Source organism: Typopeltis vanoorti, chromosome 18, assembly GCF_054136105.1.
Source record: "Typopeltis vanoorti isolate ZY-2024b chromosome 18, IOZ_Tvanoo_1.0, whole genome shotgun sequence".
NCBI lineage: Eukaryota > Metazoa > Arthropoda > Arachnida > Uropygi > Thelyphonidae > Typopeltis > Typopeltis vanoorti.
Window position 1 is genome coordinate 12,339,771 of NC_143566.1, and position 19,600 is coordinate 12,359,370.

The 19,600-nt window shown below is 34.8% G+C and overlaps 1 protein-coding gene across 1 annotated transcript in view; it reads left to right on the top strand.

Annotated features, from left to right (window-relative positions):
* Positions 1–19,600, top strand: part of nes (lysophosphatidylcholine acyltransferase 3 protein nessy) — a 389,051-nt gene that overhangs the window by 227,090 nt on the left and 142,361 nt on the right. The window contains exon 8 of the mRNA XM_090408067.1: positions 1,686–1,794. Within this exon, the coding sequence (XP_090264193.1) occupies positions 1,686–1,794 (109 nt within the window). The remainder of the gene's footprint in view (positions 1–1,685; positions 1,795–19,600) is intronic.

Here is a 19,600-nt window from a genome sequence, read left to right on the forward strand (position 1 = left end):
TATTTCTTCTGTATCTACATGTGCATTTACTAACAAGGCACACTGCAAGTAGATGAGGATTGGACACTGGGTCAGAAGTCCCATTTGGTTCTTTGCATTCCTTAAAAGGCTATGCAGTAGTCTCCTACCAGTTATGTAGCTATTACCCTTAAGCTATCCCTTCATGCAATGTCAGTTATGACCAATGTCCATGTTTTGATAGAAGGAACTATGCAGAATGTGCTTTTAATATTTTATGTCAGAAACTTGCATAAGAATCACAGCTGGAACATTTTGAACATCACCAATTCCTAGTCTGTACATCAAGGCAAATGAACCACTCTTGTTGCTTCAAGGTTAACAGTTCTTTCTATTATGCATTACAGAAATAAAATCCTTACCAGACCATCTCATCTGCCACTGTGGGAAAATCTGTACCCCATTCATCAGACTTCCATACAAATTATTGGTTTGCAAACAGAAACACTCTTAGAAGCTCTAGATATTAGAGAAAACTAGATATTATCAAGACAATATTGTACAGATGCTATAAAATATACTACTGCTGTGACATTCATTCTTGCTTACTACTATGCATTTTTTTCCTGCAGGCTATACAAACATTACCTCTCTTATTGTCTGCCAGCAGCTCTAGCCCATAGAATGGAATACTCAAATTGTTGTGCCTGTTTACACAGATGGTACAGAATCAAAGGCTCTGGTGGGATCCTCTGCTGTCTTTCAGACAGCATATCTACTCAGATCTTACTGGAATGTAAGAAATTTACTGCTTAACTGTATGCTTTAGAGTTTGCCTTAAAACACAAAAGATTGCAATGCTATTAAAGATGTATTATCTGTAGATTCAGGAAGCTCTCTATAAGCAATAAGAAGTGTAAAGCTGCAGAAAAATCTGGGACTCTCTTATATCCAACACTGTCCTCTCTCAGTTATGGAAGCTACATTTAGAGACTATGATATTGGATCCCAAGCCACTTTGGAATTAAGGGAAAGAGGTTGCAAATACTGCAGTTTGGTCAGTTCATTTCTCAAGTTTTCACCTGTCCTCTTCACTGACTACAGACAGATCATAAGACAGATACTTTTATTCTAGTGGCAATCATCACAGAATGGAGAGACCAACAATAAGCTCCATCAAATCAGGCCTAGACTCAAATTGTGGTAATCTAGTCTTTGTAGGAACCGTGACAATGAAGAGGAAGTTGTTCTTGCTCTGTTCTGCATGGATCATAGTCATCTTACACACTCCTTCCTATTGAGAAGCGATGACATACCTACGTGTGTGTGTTCTGTAGTACTAGTTTAAATATCATTCACAATTTAATTGATTGCCCTCATTTCATTTGCAGCCACATCATATTCATAATCCTTCTCAGTCCTATGACACTCAGACAGATTTATTAGATTCATTGAGTGTTTTTGACAGAACATCGATATTTATCACCTGTATATAGATTCTGTAAGTATTGTATATAGGCTTTTATCAATGTTTTTCACAAACCCTAGTCCTTGCACTACTAAACCCTTAACTAAGCACCACTAAATATTTCTTAATTTTATGTGTTATGTGCAGTATACAAGAGTAATTGCTGTCTGCTTTTGAATTCTCTTTGAAAGGTGCAGCAGTTTAATAATGTTTAGTTTTTTTGTTTTTATATAGTTTATTTTATTATTATTTTTTTCAGTATTAGAGCAGCAGTGACTCGATTATTGCTTGGTCTACTTGTACTTAGTACTTTCCAACTTGGAAACATATTACTCCCAGAAAGATATGTACTAGGTTCTGATTTTGAGGTGAGTTATATCAAGATGGCTATAAATTAAATGTCTGATAAAAATTTTAATTGATAAAGAAATTATTTTTTTACACTCTGATATTTATATTCCAACAAGACAGTGAACTTATGCCACAGCAAAAAAAGGTTTGGGGGGGGGGGGGTACTTAAATCATCATCATCAAATTCCTGCCATGTACCCTCAAGGGATGTATAGGATATGATAGTACTACATGAAGAAAAAATCACTTCTGAGTAAATGTAAAAAAGAACATTTCAGGTATTTGAAAGTACTTTGGTTACAATCTACATAACACCACAAAACTTACTTCAAGACATAGTTCTTGGTTTAAAAGAATTAGAATCTCTTATAGAATTATTAATTTCTGACCTCCATACAGTCTGACTCGCTGTGGGAGGTACACACTGTTACACACACAATACTCATCTAACCATGCATTAAACTGATTCAGTGTATCTACATTCACAACACACTCAAGTAATGCATTGCACTCACTAATCACTCTCCATGCATAGAACCTTTTCCTCACTCCTCTGCTCACACTCTCCTTATACAGTTTCCAGAGATGGCCTCTTGTTCTATTTCCCTCTTCCCTTTTTTAAAAAATTTCTTCCATGTCAAACTGATAACAATCTATGACTAACTTATATGTCTCAATCATATCCCTTCCTCCTATTCATGAGGCTTTGTAATTTAGATTCTTTAAATTTGTCTTCATACTCCACATTCCAAAGACCACTGACCACTTTTCTCTGGAACCTTTCTTGCATATCCTCGTTACTCTGAAAACCCGGTGACCAAATCTTTGCATAATAATCCATATGAGACCTGATCAAGGCCTTATACAGTGGAATCATAACCTCTTTATTTCTGTATGTCAGGGTCCTCCGCATCATTGCCATTATCCAGTATGACAACTCCACAACTTGTGCAATGCGGCCCCCTGAATTTCAGGTTCTTGAACACCACTACCCCTAGATCTCTCATCTCTATTTTCTTTAAAGTTTCTCTACTGAGTGTGTACTTTTCATCCCATCATTGCTTATAAGATTCCAAACCTTATACTTTGCAACATTGAACTGACAGTTCCACTTATCCTCCATTCATACAATCTATTCAAGTCCTCCTGTATGGCCAGGCCATAACATCTGCTTGATTCTGCATTGCTCTCCCTAATTTTGCATCAGCTGCATATCACCAGTGAAACCCATTTCATGTCATTGATATACAAAGTGAACAACAATGGTCCCCAATACAGATCCCTGTGACACACCACTAGTGGCTTTCCTATTTTGGGATACTGTAACCCACATAGAACTTTCTGATACTTATCTGACAGCTGGTCACCAATCCAGCTGACTAGTCTGTTATCCTATCCCATCCATTTCAGTTTATTTAACAGCTTGTCATGTGACAGTCTATCAAAAGCTTTTGCAAAATCTAAGTATACAACTGGATGTGCATCTCCCTCATCCAAGATATTTGTCATCTTGTTTTAATGCATAAGTAAGTTAGTAAAACATGATCTCCCTTTAACCTGCCATTAGTAAGGTGGGGTGTCACAGACCCCAAAGATTTTAAATTGACTATAACTTTTTAACAATGCATGGCAGTGAGTCATGCATCAGTATAGCTTTCCCTCCCATAACCTGCTACTCGACGCCATAGATGACAGGCTGTTGTGTGCAAGCAAGTTTAGTGTGCTGGGATCCACCAGATCCCACCTTACCAAAAGTGTGACTATATTTACTTCCCGAAACATAAGTTATTTTCATGCATATTCTACTAAAATATTATCGTTACTGCTGTGTCTTCTATATTTTTACATACCAACTATAAGCAAATACGTTTTCGTAAATATTTAGAGAGTATTTTGAGAATAATATCTTTTTTTTACCAGATGAGTTATGAGCAGGAAGAACAGAGGTTACATCAACTTATAGATGATGCTTTGACAGATGAGGAGCCATTTAGCAGAGATGATGATAGTCAAATTGATTTAGAATTAGTCAGCAACCATGAGTCTGATACAGAACAAGACTGTGAGGAAGAATCCACTAATATTGATTAAAAAGATATGGATTTCTATAATACACTTCATTATTTGGGTGGGTCTGTGGGACCCCACCTTTACCACTTTTGTTACATTTTCCCATCTCGCCAGCGTCGAGCTAATAAACCCATATTGACAACCATAGAGAATACTGCTGTTATTAATTAACCCATTTCTGTATCCTAGTTCTCATTAATCTCTCCAGTACCTTAACCTCAACTCCAGATAATTGTCCTATAATTGGTAGCCTTATCACATATATGCAATGGAACAATTTTACCATCTTTCCACTCTCTTTGAACTTGTACTGTTGTAAGACTTATTAAACAGGCATGCCAATACTACTGTCAATTCCCAGGAACATTCTCTTGAGACACATGGTGACATGTCATCAAATCCTATCACCTTATTGACGTCAAGCTTACTTTTTTCCTCATATACCTCCTGCTCACTCACAATTAAGCCATCCTCTCCTATGTCCTCTGCACCTGAGTTTTTCATGATTCCACACTGATGAGAATGAAACACCCTTATAAATTGTTCACTGAGTACCTCAACTATGTTCTCTAAGTTAATATTCTATCATATTCATCCATGAACATCACCTTACCATAATCATTCTTCCTTCTACTTGCAACATATCAGAAAAATTCTCTAGGATTTTTCTGGACTTGATTTGTAAATTTCTGCTCATACTACAGTTTTGCAGTTCTTACCAACTGAGTAGTTCTGGTAAGCATTTCTTACCAACTGACATAGAAGATGAATGGGAAAATTTGAAACAAATTCTCACAAAAGCAGCAACAGGAACCGTAGGGATAAAGCGCAAATGGATTAGAAAAAGAGGACTGCGAGACTGGAACAAAGAAATAGAAAATATAATAAAAACAAAAAAGGACAGTTACCAGAAATGGCTAAATTCCAAAATGGAAGCGGAAATAGGATATAAAAGAAATAGTGCAATTGCAAAACGAAAATTAAGGAAAAAACATAGAGAAAGATGTAACAGTTTCGTAACAGAACTAGAAAAGGATTTATTTAAGCCACAGCCCAAAACCTATAAGGTAATAAAATACACGAATAAAGAAATAAAAGAAAAGATAAAAATACAAACAATAGATTTAGAAAAATTGGTGACCTATTTCCAAAATCTCTGGACAGATGAGAACAATGAAATAAAATTTTATAAGACAGAATGACCTAACAGAAAATCACAATGTTAGAACTGAAAAATATAATAAAGAAGATGAAAAATAGGAAAACACCAGGAGAAGACAATATAAATATAGAACTATACAAAAATGCAAGTGAAAAATTCAATGAAAGACGTCTGCAATTTTTTAATATGGTTTGGATGTCCAGAAAAACTCCTCACTCATGGAAAAAAGCACTGGTTATCCCAATCTATAAAAAAGGAAATAAAGACGATTGCAATAACTATAGGGGAATTAGTCTGCTGAATACAGGATATAAAATATATGCAGGAATATTAAAAGAGAAACTAAGCAGCATTGTAGAGGACAAACTACTAGAAGAACAAAATGGTTTCCGAAAAGGCCGATCCTGCACAGATCCAATTTTTACTTTAAATTTGGTAATAGAAAAGAGAAGAGAATTTCAAAAAGAAACACAAGTGGCCTTTAATGATTATGAAAAAGCCTTTGAAAAAATTAGTAGACAAAAATTGTTTAAAATATTAACCGATTTAAACATACCAAACCAACTTTTAAAATCCATTCAAGAAATATATACAGGAAATAAAATAGCAGTTAAATTAGAACACATCTCAGAATGAAAAGATATATCAAGAGGAGTATGACAAGGATGTACCTTCTCACCTCTGCTTTTCAATATATATATAAATAACATTACAACAATCTGGAAACAGCGTAACCCATTTGCTATACAAATGAAGATAGATACACTACTATTTGCAGATGATCAAATAGTATTAGCTACATCAGAAGATGACTTTTAGAGATCATTAAAATCATTAAATGATATCTCAAAGCAATATAATATGACAATATCCAAAGAAAAAACAAAAATAATGGCATTCAAATGAGAAAACCCAATAAGAAGTAAAATAGTGATAGATAATAAAATACTAGAACAAGTAAACACTTTCAGATACTTGGGATGTGATCTATCATACAAAGAAGAAAAAGACATAGACACTAAAATGTCAAACTTTTTTCAAAGTAAATGGCATAATAAATAATATATTTAAGCCATCCCTAGTACAAAAACATGCTAGAATCAGACTATATAATGTCTTGTCAAAACCAACTCTACTATACGGAAGCAAAACATGGACCATAAAAAGGAAAGATGATAAACAAATTCAAACAGCAGAAATGAAGTTCCTCAGAAAAACAGCTGAATATACCAAGTGGGACCACAAAACAAATGAAGAAATCTTACAATCCCTGAAAATAAAACCAATTAATTACTACATAAGACAGTATAAGCAAAAATGGCTAGAACATTTAAATCAGTCAACATATTTCTGGTAGTCAGTCAACAGCAGACTACCAGAAATATTATACAGATTAAGTGGGAAAAAAAAGAATCAGAAGGCCAAGAAAGAGATGGCATGAGACCGGAACAGGCCAATTGGCCTAAAATTCATGTTAGGAAGAAGAAGACCAACTGAGTTACCTTTCTGCCTGCTCTTTATACTCCTCATGCAAGTGATTGCTACCATTATTCATTTGTTCTGCCTCTACAGTATCATCTTCCAAATTTCATGCTTAATCCCTTTATTCATCCATTTGACACCTACTTTCAGTATTTTGACCTTTGGAATACATTCACACATCGATATTATTAAATATCTTTTGGCCAGTTCCCATGCAGCATTTATCTCCCTCCCACTTAACACCTCATTCCACTATAGCTCCAAGCTGTCTCCTAAGCTTTTCATAATCACCAGCCTTGTAAGTCAACATATATCCTTTCCTCACAGAAGTCTTCATATGGCTAGCCATAATCCAGGTGATCACTTCATAATCACTCTCACCAACACTGGATGGAAGTGCGAAACCCCACTCACAATCACATTCTCTGATGAAATGATCAGATCTAAAACTCTTGATCCTCAAGTGTCCTCCTTTACATGCTTCCAAAGACAGTTGTCTCTCATTAACTCAAGAAATTCGTTTTCCTTATTCCCAAATGTTATCTTTCCATTCCAATCTGTACTGTCCCAAATAAAGTCACTCAATACATCCTTCTCTTGTTCACCGACCTAAAGAAACGTATACGACAAGTTTTATACATTTCTTTATCAGCTCCCTTCACATTCCTGGTATTTGTCAATAAACACAGCAATTCACTTTTATAACCAGCCCTGTCCATGCCACTTGTAGGTTGCGATTTCTCCACACCTAACCATTCCCATTTGCCTTTATCTCCACTTAACCTATCTATCTCTTCACGTTCATCTACATCACATGCAACCAAAGCCATCCCATTCCCATGCAACATTCATTACTACTTCCAACATCCTCTCTCCTTATACTGTGTTTCCTGATCTATCTTGACCCCTCCCCCAATTACCCAGCCCATCTTGCATTCTCGTTCTATGATTATCACTCTCAGTTTTCTCATTTTCTATTATTCTCATTTACAATCAGTTTAATCAACTATTAAGACTGCTGATTTGAACTCATTATGGGGTTTAATAAAATAAATGCAGCACATAAATAATTAAATGTGTTGTTTAATTATTTATATGTGCTGTATTTATTCCATTAACCCCCATATGACTGTGACAATCACTTCAGTCTCACCAGTTCTTCTCTCCTGATCTTTTATTTCACCTCCTGCTTTCTCTGCTATCTTACTCGCATCACTCGTGCAAGTAATGCATTTGCATATAATGCACTCCAAGGACAACTTGCAAGGAATGCAAGTAACCTTTACTAGGCTTTTCTGCTTTAGCATAATGGCTGATTGATGGGGATGGTAATAATACTCCTCAGGATATTGGCATTTTTACAAATGTCAAACTAACCTTGAGAATGCATGTCATAGACTTAATAACAATTTTGTATTGCAGAATCTAAAGCCAGTTCATTTTAAAACTACTGTTAAAACAGTACATTCTCAAAAATCCTCCTGTGCCTATTAACAGAGTATTTCACAATAATATGTTATTAGAGATCTGGGAAGGGTTTTAAAGTACAGGGTATTATGATGTTTTGACACAGTTCACTGTTTCATTCCTATCAATGCTTTTCTGCCAAATTGGTTCATTTTTTTATGAATTCCCAGATTTTATCAGCTATTACTTTTTATTTTTCTTAACTACTCCAAAATTTTATTCAGTTACAGTAGATATGTGCCATAACAAGAAACCACTATAATGAAATACAGAAAAAACAACAACTTAAATTCCATAGAGCCAATGCTATTTTAAACTAATTCTTCAAAATAGTAAAAGTGCTAAACCTCTATAATTGCAAACTGAATTTCTTACAAATGACATCACAAAATACATCTCTTGGGAGTAATCTATGGGAAATATTGTAGACTTGAAGTGGCTTAGAAAAGTTTCATGTTTGGTCTCTAGAGCAGGGTTTCCAGACTATGTGAAAATAAAAATTAAAAAATACAAAATGATTTAAAAAAAAAAAAAATCCTTAACCTACCCACAGTACAAAATGTTCTATTGGTTAGCAAATAACCTTTCGTGGGCGAGAGCAATATAAATATATATATATATATATGTATGGGAAATACTACATAAAATCCATCTGTATTTTTTATTAAAACTAGAAATAAAAGAAAGGAGAAAACCATGCATGACTGCAGTCTTGTCGAAAAAGAAACTATGGAAATTATAGGAAACAGAATGTTGTTAACAGACCACAAAAGATTGTCAGAAACCATACAGTACACACACAACATGAAAAAAAGTACATAAAACACACAAACCAACATGAACAAATGCAAACAGTAATGGGAGATATATAAGAAAGAAGAGGACTAGAACAGTATGAAATCAAGTAAAAATCTCGAATTAACATTTAAATTTTGAAATAATACAATGGCTTAAATTAATGTCACTTACCTGAATGATTACAGGTAAGTGTTTCGTGTATAAATCATTCCTGCAAATTCTTTGTGTTTTATCATCAGTTACAATTGCCTCATTTCCTTTGTTCTTTTTCCTGCCAGTTTCCTAGGAAATGGAGCAGAGGAGTGGGGGGGGGTCCTAAATTTACGTTAGCCAATCTTGCTGATGTGTGCAGACTATTTTGGTTTCTTGGGTTTTGCTATAGGAAGTGTCAAAGTGTCTTTGGAGACTGGGCATGATGCTTTCAAGATACTTCAGAACTCTGGTAAGCAGGTTGGTGGTGATCGCACAGCACAAGACAGACATCTACTTGAAGACCTTCCCAAATACCCATGCCATACTAGAATTTGAATCACAGTTCAGAGATCAGCTAAGTTTATCCAAGAATATGTTTGTTTTGTGAGCCATGGTATTTTTATAGGATGAATGGTAAGTAACTACATAATTTCAAATGAATTATGTAGTTACTTATTATTATTATCTGAGACCTCCAGGGAGGCTATAAATCACCCAAACCAGCAGCGAGTGAGTGGAATAATTTGCCTAAGGCAAATTATTCCACTCACTTGCTGCTGGTTTGGGAGAAAAACCTAGCTCTTACCCCTTTCTTGACTGCACATAAATTTAACTTCCATGCATTTTCTCTTCCCACCTTCCATATAATGAAAACTTTCATCAGTTGATATCCTCTAACACCCATTCAAAAGTTTATAGAGCTCTATCATATTATCCCTCTTTCTCCTGTTAACCAGAGTCTGCAATCCACATACTTGCAATCTGTCCTCATAATCTAAATCCCATAATCCAAATATATCTTTGTAACTCTTCTTTGCACCCTTTCCGCAGCTTCTTTATCCCTGGGAGACCAAATCTGCACACAATAAACCAAGTGTGGTCTTATCAAAGCCTTATAAACAGGGATAATGACTTCCTTATCCTTACATGTCAAGGTTCACTTCAACATCGCAATTATCCTCTGATTTGTATTTGCAACTTTTGCTATGTGCCCTTTGAACTTTAAATTCCTATCCACCAATATGCCAAGATCCCTTGCCTCTCCAGTTTCATGTAGCATAACCCTGCTAATATAATATGCCATTGGGACTCTAACCACATCAAAGTGCATAACTTTACACTTACTAACATTAAATTGACAGCCATTTTAGTTTGCCCAAAGTTCTCATCATCATCATCATCAAATTCCTGATATATATCCTCTATGAGTGTACAGGATATGATTGTACAACATGAAAAATTACATCATTACTAACTTCCTATCTACAATTTTCCTCCAAATCAGTCTGTTACTTGTCAAGACTCCAGCATTATCAGATCTTATATTTCTATTGTCTAAGGCACTTTGTACCGTATCAATCCACCTATATCTTGGTCTTCCTCTGGGCTGTTTTCCTGCCAACCTGGCAGAGAACACTTGTTTTGCTAATCTTTCCTCGCCCATTCTGTTTAGGCGACCATACCACCTGAGATTAGCTCCGCTAATGCATTCCTGGATGCTAACAATATCAAGTTCCTTCCTAATATCCTCGTTTTTAATATGATATTGCCATTGATGCCATCTGTTCACGCCTATAATCTTTCTCAGGTGGTATGGTCGCTTGTCTCTAGTCTTTGGTCAAGTGTTTTACTTCTGACCAAGCTCTCAAATCCATAAGTTAAAACTGGTTTGAACACTGTCTTGTATACAGCTAATTTAGTGTTCCGACTAATTTCTCTCTTATTCCAAATGAATTTATTCAATTGACTTCCCACCATACCAGCCTTGCTCATTCTGTTGTCTATTTCTATATTTAATTTACCATCGTCAGTAAAAATCATGCCTAAGTAGCTGAAATGTTTTACTTGTTCTATAAGTTCTCCATTCACAATGCAGTTGATATTTTCAATGTTTCTTCCTATTTTCATTGTCTTTGTATTTTTATTGCTGACCTTCATACCATATCTATTACTACAGCTATTCAATTTAGTCAGAGAATCTTGCAGACTTGTAGCGGATTTATTTTGAAGTATAACATCATCCGCATAAAGCAAAGAGCTGAGATTAACATTTCCAATTTTGATATCATGTTTAATACCACTTTCCTTCATAATGTCATCCATATAGATAATGAATAACAGAGGGGATAATGTACATCCTTGTCTCACAGCAGATTTAACATTAAACCATCTTCCTGTACTTCCTTCAATTCTAACTGCTGACTTACAACTCAAATAAAGACTAAGTATTGCTTGATTGCCCCATTGACACCATATAACTGCAGCATATTGAATAGCTTCTCTCTTGGCACCTTGTCATATGCCTTTTCCAAATCGACAAAACTTAAATACAGATCTTTGTTATATTCCCATGCTTTCTCAACTATTTGTTGTAAAGTGAAGATCTGATCCTGACAGCCTCTATTTCGCCTGAATCCAGCTTGTTCTTTACCAAGCTTTTCTTCCACAATTCTTCTCAACCGTTTCTCAAGTATACTTGCATAGATCTTGCCAGGAACACTCAGTAGGGAAATACCTCTGTAATTCTCACATTCAGTTTTATTTCCCTTTTTATATATTGGTACTATGAGAGCTTTACTCCAATCATCGGGAATTCGTCCCTCTGTCCAGGCTTTCTGAACTATGCAGTGCAGCCACTGTAAGACTCTTATACCACCATACTTCAGCATTTCTGGTCAAATATCATCTACTCCTACTGCCTTTCCACATTTCAAGCCTTTGGTGGCTTTTTCTACTTCAAATATGGATATGTATTCCTGACTGCATGCCTGGTCAGTGTTTTTTACCACTGTGCTATCATCACTGCTTGTTTCATTTAGCAGTTTTTCAAAGTAATTACTCCATACTTCAAGGATATCTTTTTCTCCCGTTTTCATGTCACCTTTATCATCTCTAACTCCTTTTACAGCACTCTTTCCTCCATTTCTAAGCTTCTTCATCAACCTCCAGAATATTTTACCACCTTCTTGATATTTATTTTCTATATTCTTGCCAAAGTCCTCCCATGACTTGTTTAGCTAGTTTTACACAATGTTTAGCATTCTTACATTTGTCTCTGTATTCTCTATGAGCACAAGCTGACTTATTTGACAGAAACTTTTGATATGCTTTCTTCTTTTCCTTCACTGCCTCTGTAACTTCCTGTGTCCACCAGGGAGTTCTGATTTTTTTATCCTTGCAGACAACCTCACCACATTCCTCTCTGGCTGAATCAATCAATGTTTTTTTCAGAGTTTGCCACTGAATCTCCAAGTTCGATTCCTGTTCTCAAACTCTTTCATTTTTTTTTCAATAATCTTTGTGTATTTTAGTCTACAGTTCACATCTGAGAGCTGCTTAACTTTTATTCACTTTAAAACTTTCTTACATGTCATTCTTTTCAATATGAAATTCAATTTTATCCTGTTCAAGACTAAATAGTGATCACTTCCAATTTCAAATCCTCTGTACACTCTGATGCCCTGCACCAGGGAGAAAACATTACTATCAACAATAACATAGTCAATGAGACTTTTCTTATTCCTACCCTCTTCTCTCCATGTGAATTTGTGCACATTTTTATGTTGGAACATGGTGTCAGTAATAACCAGTCCATGTCCTGTGCAGAAATCTAACAGATATTTGTCATTATTATTAGCTTTGCTCTTTTCTCCAAATTTTCCCAAAATATTTTTGTATGTCTGACAATCATTTCCTACTCTGCTATTTAGATCCCCAACAAGGACCAACTTTTCATTTTTCATTGTGTCGGTTGCTTTTTCTAAAGTCTCAAAAAATTCCTCCACTTCTACCTTAGTAGAACCTTCTGTGGGACCATAGGCACAAATAAGTCTCATTGTCCAGTTCTCCATTCTCATATTTGTCCACATTACTCTACTTGAGACTGACTGCCATTCAAGAAGATTAGCCTCGTATTTTGTGTTGAATACTATGGCTACTCCTTCTTTTCCTTGATTGTCATTGCCTGAATATAACATTTTGTGTTTATTGCTCAGAGAGATTTAACCTGTTTTGGTCTTTTTTGTTTCATTCACCCCTATTATGTCGATCTGGTACTTATCTAATTCCTCAGCTAGCTCCATTTTTTTGCCATTCAGGCTTTTTACGTTGATAGTACCGATCTTTAACTCTGGTGATGTTGAGATGGAGTTTGTTTTCAGATTTGTTCCAGTAGCTGACTTTTTGCTGTTCGCCCTGGTTCCCTGGCAAAAACAACGGGGCCTTGTTTAACTGGGCGATGCCCCAGCTGGCATGAAATTTTTCATGTTGTACCATCATTTTTTATTTTGGTTTAACCAATAAGAATACAATTTGGTCGGCTAAATCCCAAATTGCCAGCCCATCCTCGTTCGTTCAGTATTCATGTAGATACCCAACAGGGTACACCATGAGACGGTGAGGATTGGTCATTAGGTCAGAAGCCCTGGTCGGTTCTCCGCATTCCTTTAAAGGCTATGTGGAGATCTCCTCTCAGTTATACAGCTTTGACCCTTAAGCACCCCTCTTTATTCATTTCCAGACTTCTTTCAATTACTATTCTTAACAGTTCCAATCGCATCTCTTGTTCCCCTACCCTTCCTGAAACCAAACTGATCTTCTCCAAGAAATTCTTCATGTTAAGATTCTCATAAGTATTTTTGATGTATGGGAAATGAGGCTTATTGGTCTAAAATCCTTGCAGTTCACTGCATTACTTTTCTTTGCTATAGGAATAAATATGAAGGTCATAAAATATTTGGTAGTTCTCCTTTGTTATAAATTAAATTTATTTGGTTATTTCTTCAGTTCCTTATTTCTGAAGTTGTTTCAATAATTCTGCAGGCATTTCATCTATTCTACTGCCTGTCCACATTTTAGTTTTTTAACGGCTATTTCTACTTCTGTCTTCAAAATCTCTGGGCCTAGATCATCTTCATTTACCTTCATTTCTTCACATTGTTTTTAAGCCAGTCTTCTCTACTTCTTTCTGCTTCCCTTCTCAATTTCTCATTCAGGGTTCTATGTTGTATTATCCCTTCTGGGGTGTCTTTATTTTTCCATTTTCTTCTTTCTTCCATTAGAGAAATCATCTCATGAGTTATCCAATGTTTTTTTTATTCTTTTAGCTCTTACATATCCAATTTCTTCTTCTGCAAACTTCTTTATTTTCTCTTTAACTTGTTCCCATTTCTTTTCTGGATCTTCAAATTTGACAAAACTTGTTTCCTCTAATTCTTTCTCCAATCAATTTCCAAATTCCTTAGTATTTTTTAATTTCTCTAAGTTCAATTTTTTTCCTTTTCATAGCTTATTTTATTTTCTTTAGTTTCACATTTATTTCTATGAATAGTAGGTTGTGGTCAGAGTAAATATCAGCTCCAGGATATGTGCATGTATTTTTTACACTATTCTTGTATCTTTGCCTTACTATAATGTAATCAATTTGATACCTTTCTATATCTCCTTTTTTTCCATGTGTATAGTCTTCTCTTAGATTTTTTAAACCAAGTATTCGTAATTATTAGCCTATTTTCTTTACAGAACTCCACCAACCTTTCCCATCTCTTATTTCTATTACCTAGTCCGTATCCTCCTACTACACTCCCATCCTCTTCTTCTCCTACAACTCCATTCCAATTTCCAATTATAATCATATAGTCTTTTCTTTTTTCTTCCTTAATTAGTTCGTGTAATTGTTCGTACATTTTCTCAATTTCCTCATCTGAATGGTCACTTGTTGGCATATATACCTGCATTATTGTTATGTCCACTGGTTTAGCCTTCAATTTTACAACCATAATCCTGTCATTCAGACAGTTTATGCTAATGATGCTCTTTGCTGTTCTTTTATTAAAAACAAGTGCAATGCCTTTTTCCTTTTTATCTCCACCTGAGTAAATTACTCTTACTTTTTTACTATAAAAATCACCTATTCCTTCCCATCTTACTTCACAGAGCCCTATGATGTCAATTTTTTCTTTGTCCATTTCTTGTTTGAGACTCTATTTTTCCACATCTGTTCATTGTTCTCACATTCCATGTTGCAATTTTGATTCTCTGACGATCTTTCATTTTCAGTTTGTTTATATCTTGTTTTAAATCACTTTTAGAGGTTTGATCGGGAGGAACATCAGCCCTTGAAGCATCCTTATTTCCCTATATTGTATCCATTCTAATGTACACCTTCTTTTCCTCTCTGTGCCAAGAGACAACACCTTGGTTTGCCCAGTCTGGTAGCTGCCCCCTTAATAGTTCTATTCATTGCTACTAAAAATTATTATTATTACTTGACACCTCCAGCGAGTCCAAAGACTCATTGCGGGATGAGTATAAAGCTTTACAAGAATGCTCTCTATATCAGTTAGCAAAGAGTCTACAGCATGTTGAATACATTATTTACGATATGTGTGGTAGTGCAAATACATTATTTTTCCCAACATGTTTATGCAATCCAAAATTTTGAAAGTTTATTTTTCACTTGGTCAGACTATAATAAATTTAGTTTAATCCTTTATCCAAGTGTGTGCAAACAAAGTTTGCACCTGAAAGTATCTTCAGGACTGGGGTAAAGTGGTACAACACTGGGCAACTCCTTGCAAAGGTGGAGCAAGCTACCAACACTGCTATCTCACTATCTCCAATAATTCAAAACACATCTCCTTGCGGATATGTATAATGTTATGCATTAAGCAAAGGGCCACTATCCAGACTAGTTTCGACCTTTATTGAGGTAGTGGCCCTTCCTTTAATGCATAACATTATACATATCCGCAAGGAGATGTGTTTTACATTATGGGAGATACTGAGATAGAAGTGTTGGTAACTTGCTCCACCTTTGCAAGGAGTTGCCCGGTGTTGTACCACTTTACCCCATTCCTGAAAATACTTTCAAGCGCAAACTTTGTTTGCACACACTTGGATAAAGGATTAAACTAAATTTATTATAATCCAAAATTTGTATTACAACTATTGCAATACATTTTGTGTACAGTTAATTTTTCTCAGTGTATATGTTAATAATTCCTTAATGGTAGCTGCCGTTTTGTTCAACACTAATGTCATATCAACAAATTTATATTCATTCCCAAAAGTTTTGTGATTAAAATAATGAATTATAACTGGAAATATTAAACTCTAATAATAAATTCCACTCGGCCAGCCAGGCTGGCCATGTTTTGGGTTAATTAATTTTTTTTTTTATCAGTAACTTGCAAATAATAATACCGATGTTAATGTACCTGTTAGAATGCTTTCAGCTGAACACAAGCTTTTTTGTCCTTTTGTGTCTCAATTCATTGAAATATAAACCTGAAATGAACATTTTAGATGCAGCATTAAACCATGTTGAAATTAATTTAGTTCACAAAAGCATACATAAAGAAAAAGTTAGATTACTACATTTTTTACTTCAAAAGATGAAGCTAACGTGTCTGTCAAACATAAGCTCTGTAATGAAACTGCTTTATTTTTGAAACATGATCTGCATATTGATGCCGAGCAAAAATGCAGCCATTCAATTGGAAGACAACTCATGCATGCCCACCACAGCAATTTCATTGAACAGACACTGTTTTCCACTTCATGTGAAACTGAAGATTAAAATTTAAAATTGTAGAAGTAGGACATTTACTGTTTTTGTTCAAAGATGGGAGGATGGAGAACTTGAAGATCAGGACGTTTGGTAACTCTTTTGTGAATTTGTCTTATAGCATTAAAATTACATTCCACTTTGTTTATTTAGATCAATTTGTTACCAACAAATGTTGGTCGATTGATAGAGCCTCTGCTACTAATGGCTCACGCAAAAAATTAAGTAACTTTGAGCGTGATTAGTAGTTGGAAAGGGGTGAATCGTTCGATGCTGTTGGCACATTCTCCATCGATGAGTCTTTGGACTCCCTGAAGGTGTCACATAATAATAATATATATGAAGATATCACTATGAACAATAACATATATCTGGACCTCTCTTGGTTTTTGCACATTGTTAGGTGTTTTCATGGTATTGGGAATAACTTGTTTGTCTTGAAATTTTCCTGAAACATTTCTGCATGGCTGGGATTCGTTTCCTGCTCTTGTTCAACATGAATTATTTTTAATTTGTGAAGTGCTCCTTTTTTGCTGACTGAAGCTTTGCTTTACTTTATCTCTTTTCTTATAATTTGTTCCATAGAAACAAAGTGCAATTTTTTAAATTATATATTGAGATTTGTTCATCACTACTCTTAAAACTACTTTCCATTCATCAAGATCAAGTTTATCATATTATTTAATACTTAGCTACCCCCTCTTCTTTCCCTGAACTTTCTTGATTGAATGAAATCATCTTACACTTGTTATTTAGAAGAATCTCACCTTTTTCATTTTCACATAAGTGACAGTAATTATGCCTGCATAGTATTTCTGTAATTCTTTTAGTAGCTTAATTCCTTTAATGGCATCAATCTTCCTTCCTTATGGAGTTGTTTCAGTAGCTAAGAGACATACAAATATGCTAAAAGTGAAATGAACAGCATAAGAATAGCAGCAACTAAATGCAATAGTCAGCTTTATAATGGAGTCTGATATGAAATCTTCAATACTACACCCTCTCTCTAAAAAGAAACCGAACTTTTAATAGAAAATAAAATGGGCCAATTATGATTATTCAAATCGTTTATTTCAATCAATATACTCTCCCTCAGCTTCGATACGGTGTTTGGCATGGTCAATTAATTCATTAAATGAGTTTTTTATATCAGTTTTTGGGATACTGTTGAGGGTTATGGTTACTACTGCTTGAACATTTTCAATGGTGTCTTATCACTTTCCTTTCATCGGCAAATGAAGTCGAGAGAAGAGAAAGAAGTCACAGGGTACTAAATCAGGTAAATACGCCAAGTGATCCAACACACAAACTTGGTTTTTGCTCAAAAACTGTCTCACAATGTTCGAACGATGAGATAGTGCATTATCGTTCAAAAGTGACCTACATCGTGATATTCATGCCATACATGACGAATTCTCATTGTCACTTCAAAACTTTGAGATAAAACTTACCATTGATCGTTTGACCAGGCAGAACGAATTCTTTGTGGATAATGCCCTTGGAATCGTAAAAACATATCAGCATTGTCTTTATTTTTGACTTCTCCAAGTGACTTTTTTTTTTCGGATGCCCCTCTTCTGGTGGTATCCACTCAGAACTCTGGTGCTTTGTTTCGGGCTCATACTCAAAACACCACGTTTCGTCACCAGTAACGATAGTTTCAAGGAAGTTTGAGTCCTTACAAGTGGTTTTAACGAGGTCCTTGCAGTGTTCAATTCGATACATTTTTTGGGGAATAAATCGTGAATTCAATTTACGAAGGCTCAGACTTTCTGTCAAAATGTTGTGCACAGTTGAGTTTGGTATTCCCAGTTCATTTTCAATCAATCTCATAGACGATTTTGGGTTTTCTTTGATGGAATCACGCACTTTTTGGATGCGTGATTCCATTCGTCAAAACACACTGTCACTCTTGGCTCTATAATTTGGCTTCTAATGAAACAAATGTCATAAACGGTTGATGCAACACTAATGAAGGTTGTCGCTTTTGACAACAAAAAGATACAACAGATGGCGCCACTAGTTTCTTCTATTTTCGAAAAGTTCAGTTTCTTTTTGGACAGTGGGTGTACTAAACAGTATTTGGTGCAGAACTCACATATTAAATGTATTGATTTATTATAAGCATGAGAAAAATCTCTGTATTTCCTCAGCATCTTCACGTCTAATAAAGAGTCAGATATTTAAATATGAAAGCACAAATAAACAAAAGAAAATTGGCTTGCTAATGACAGACATTGTTTTTTAAGCTAACACTATTATATTTTACAGATTCGGTTCACATCTCACATTTGGATTATTGGAGCTAGGTCACCAGGGCTTGAAAAATACCTTTTTTTTGCTCATCTGTGATGAGTGGGAATTTTTAGCTGATGGAAATAAAATAAAAAAAATCAGAAGAGAAATTTCAGTTTAGTTGTCAATTTTATGTTCATAATGCTGATTCTGTTTTATGTCATAAATAGATTTTTGTATGTTTACATTACTTATCACATCTGTTGGGGAATGCTGGTCATTACAAATGCTACTATATTTTTTGAATAATTTTCATTCTTTCAATGTGTTCCATCCATTTGTGTTTATATTTTTTAATTTTTTCTATTTCTTGATATTGATTGTAATTTATAATCAGTTATATAATTTATAAATATATTTATTTTATATTTATAAATATAAAAATTTATATAAATTATAGCAGAGGTAAGATAGACAAAAATAAATTACTGCAATGTTCTTTGGAATGTCATGAATATTATCATTCTGAATGTATAGATATTAGAGTCTAATTTTCAAAAAACGTCTGAGGACAAGAAATTAAAATGGAAATGCCCTAGTTGTAACAATACTTCTCCCAAAAATGACAATTATACAAATAGACTAAATACTAGCAGCGACTATTCAACTAAAGCATTAAATAAAGATGACAAGGAAGCGGACATGAGTTTTTTTTCTAAGAAACTTCAAAGATCATATATTAGAAGATCTAAATGCAGTTAAAGTAGAAATTAAAGATAAAAACTCACAAAGATTATTTAATAGTATAATTTTCGCCTGTGTATCACAGGCATCTTCAGTACATATTAAG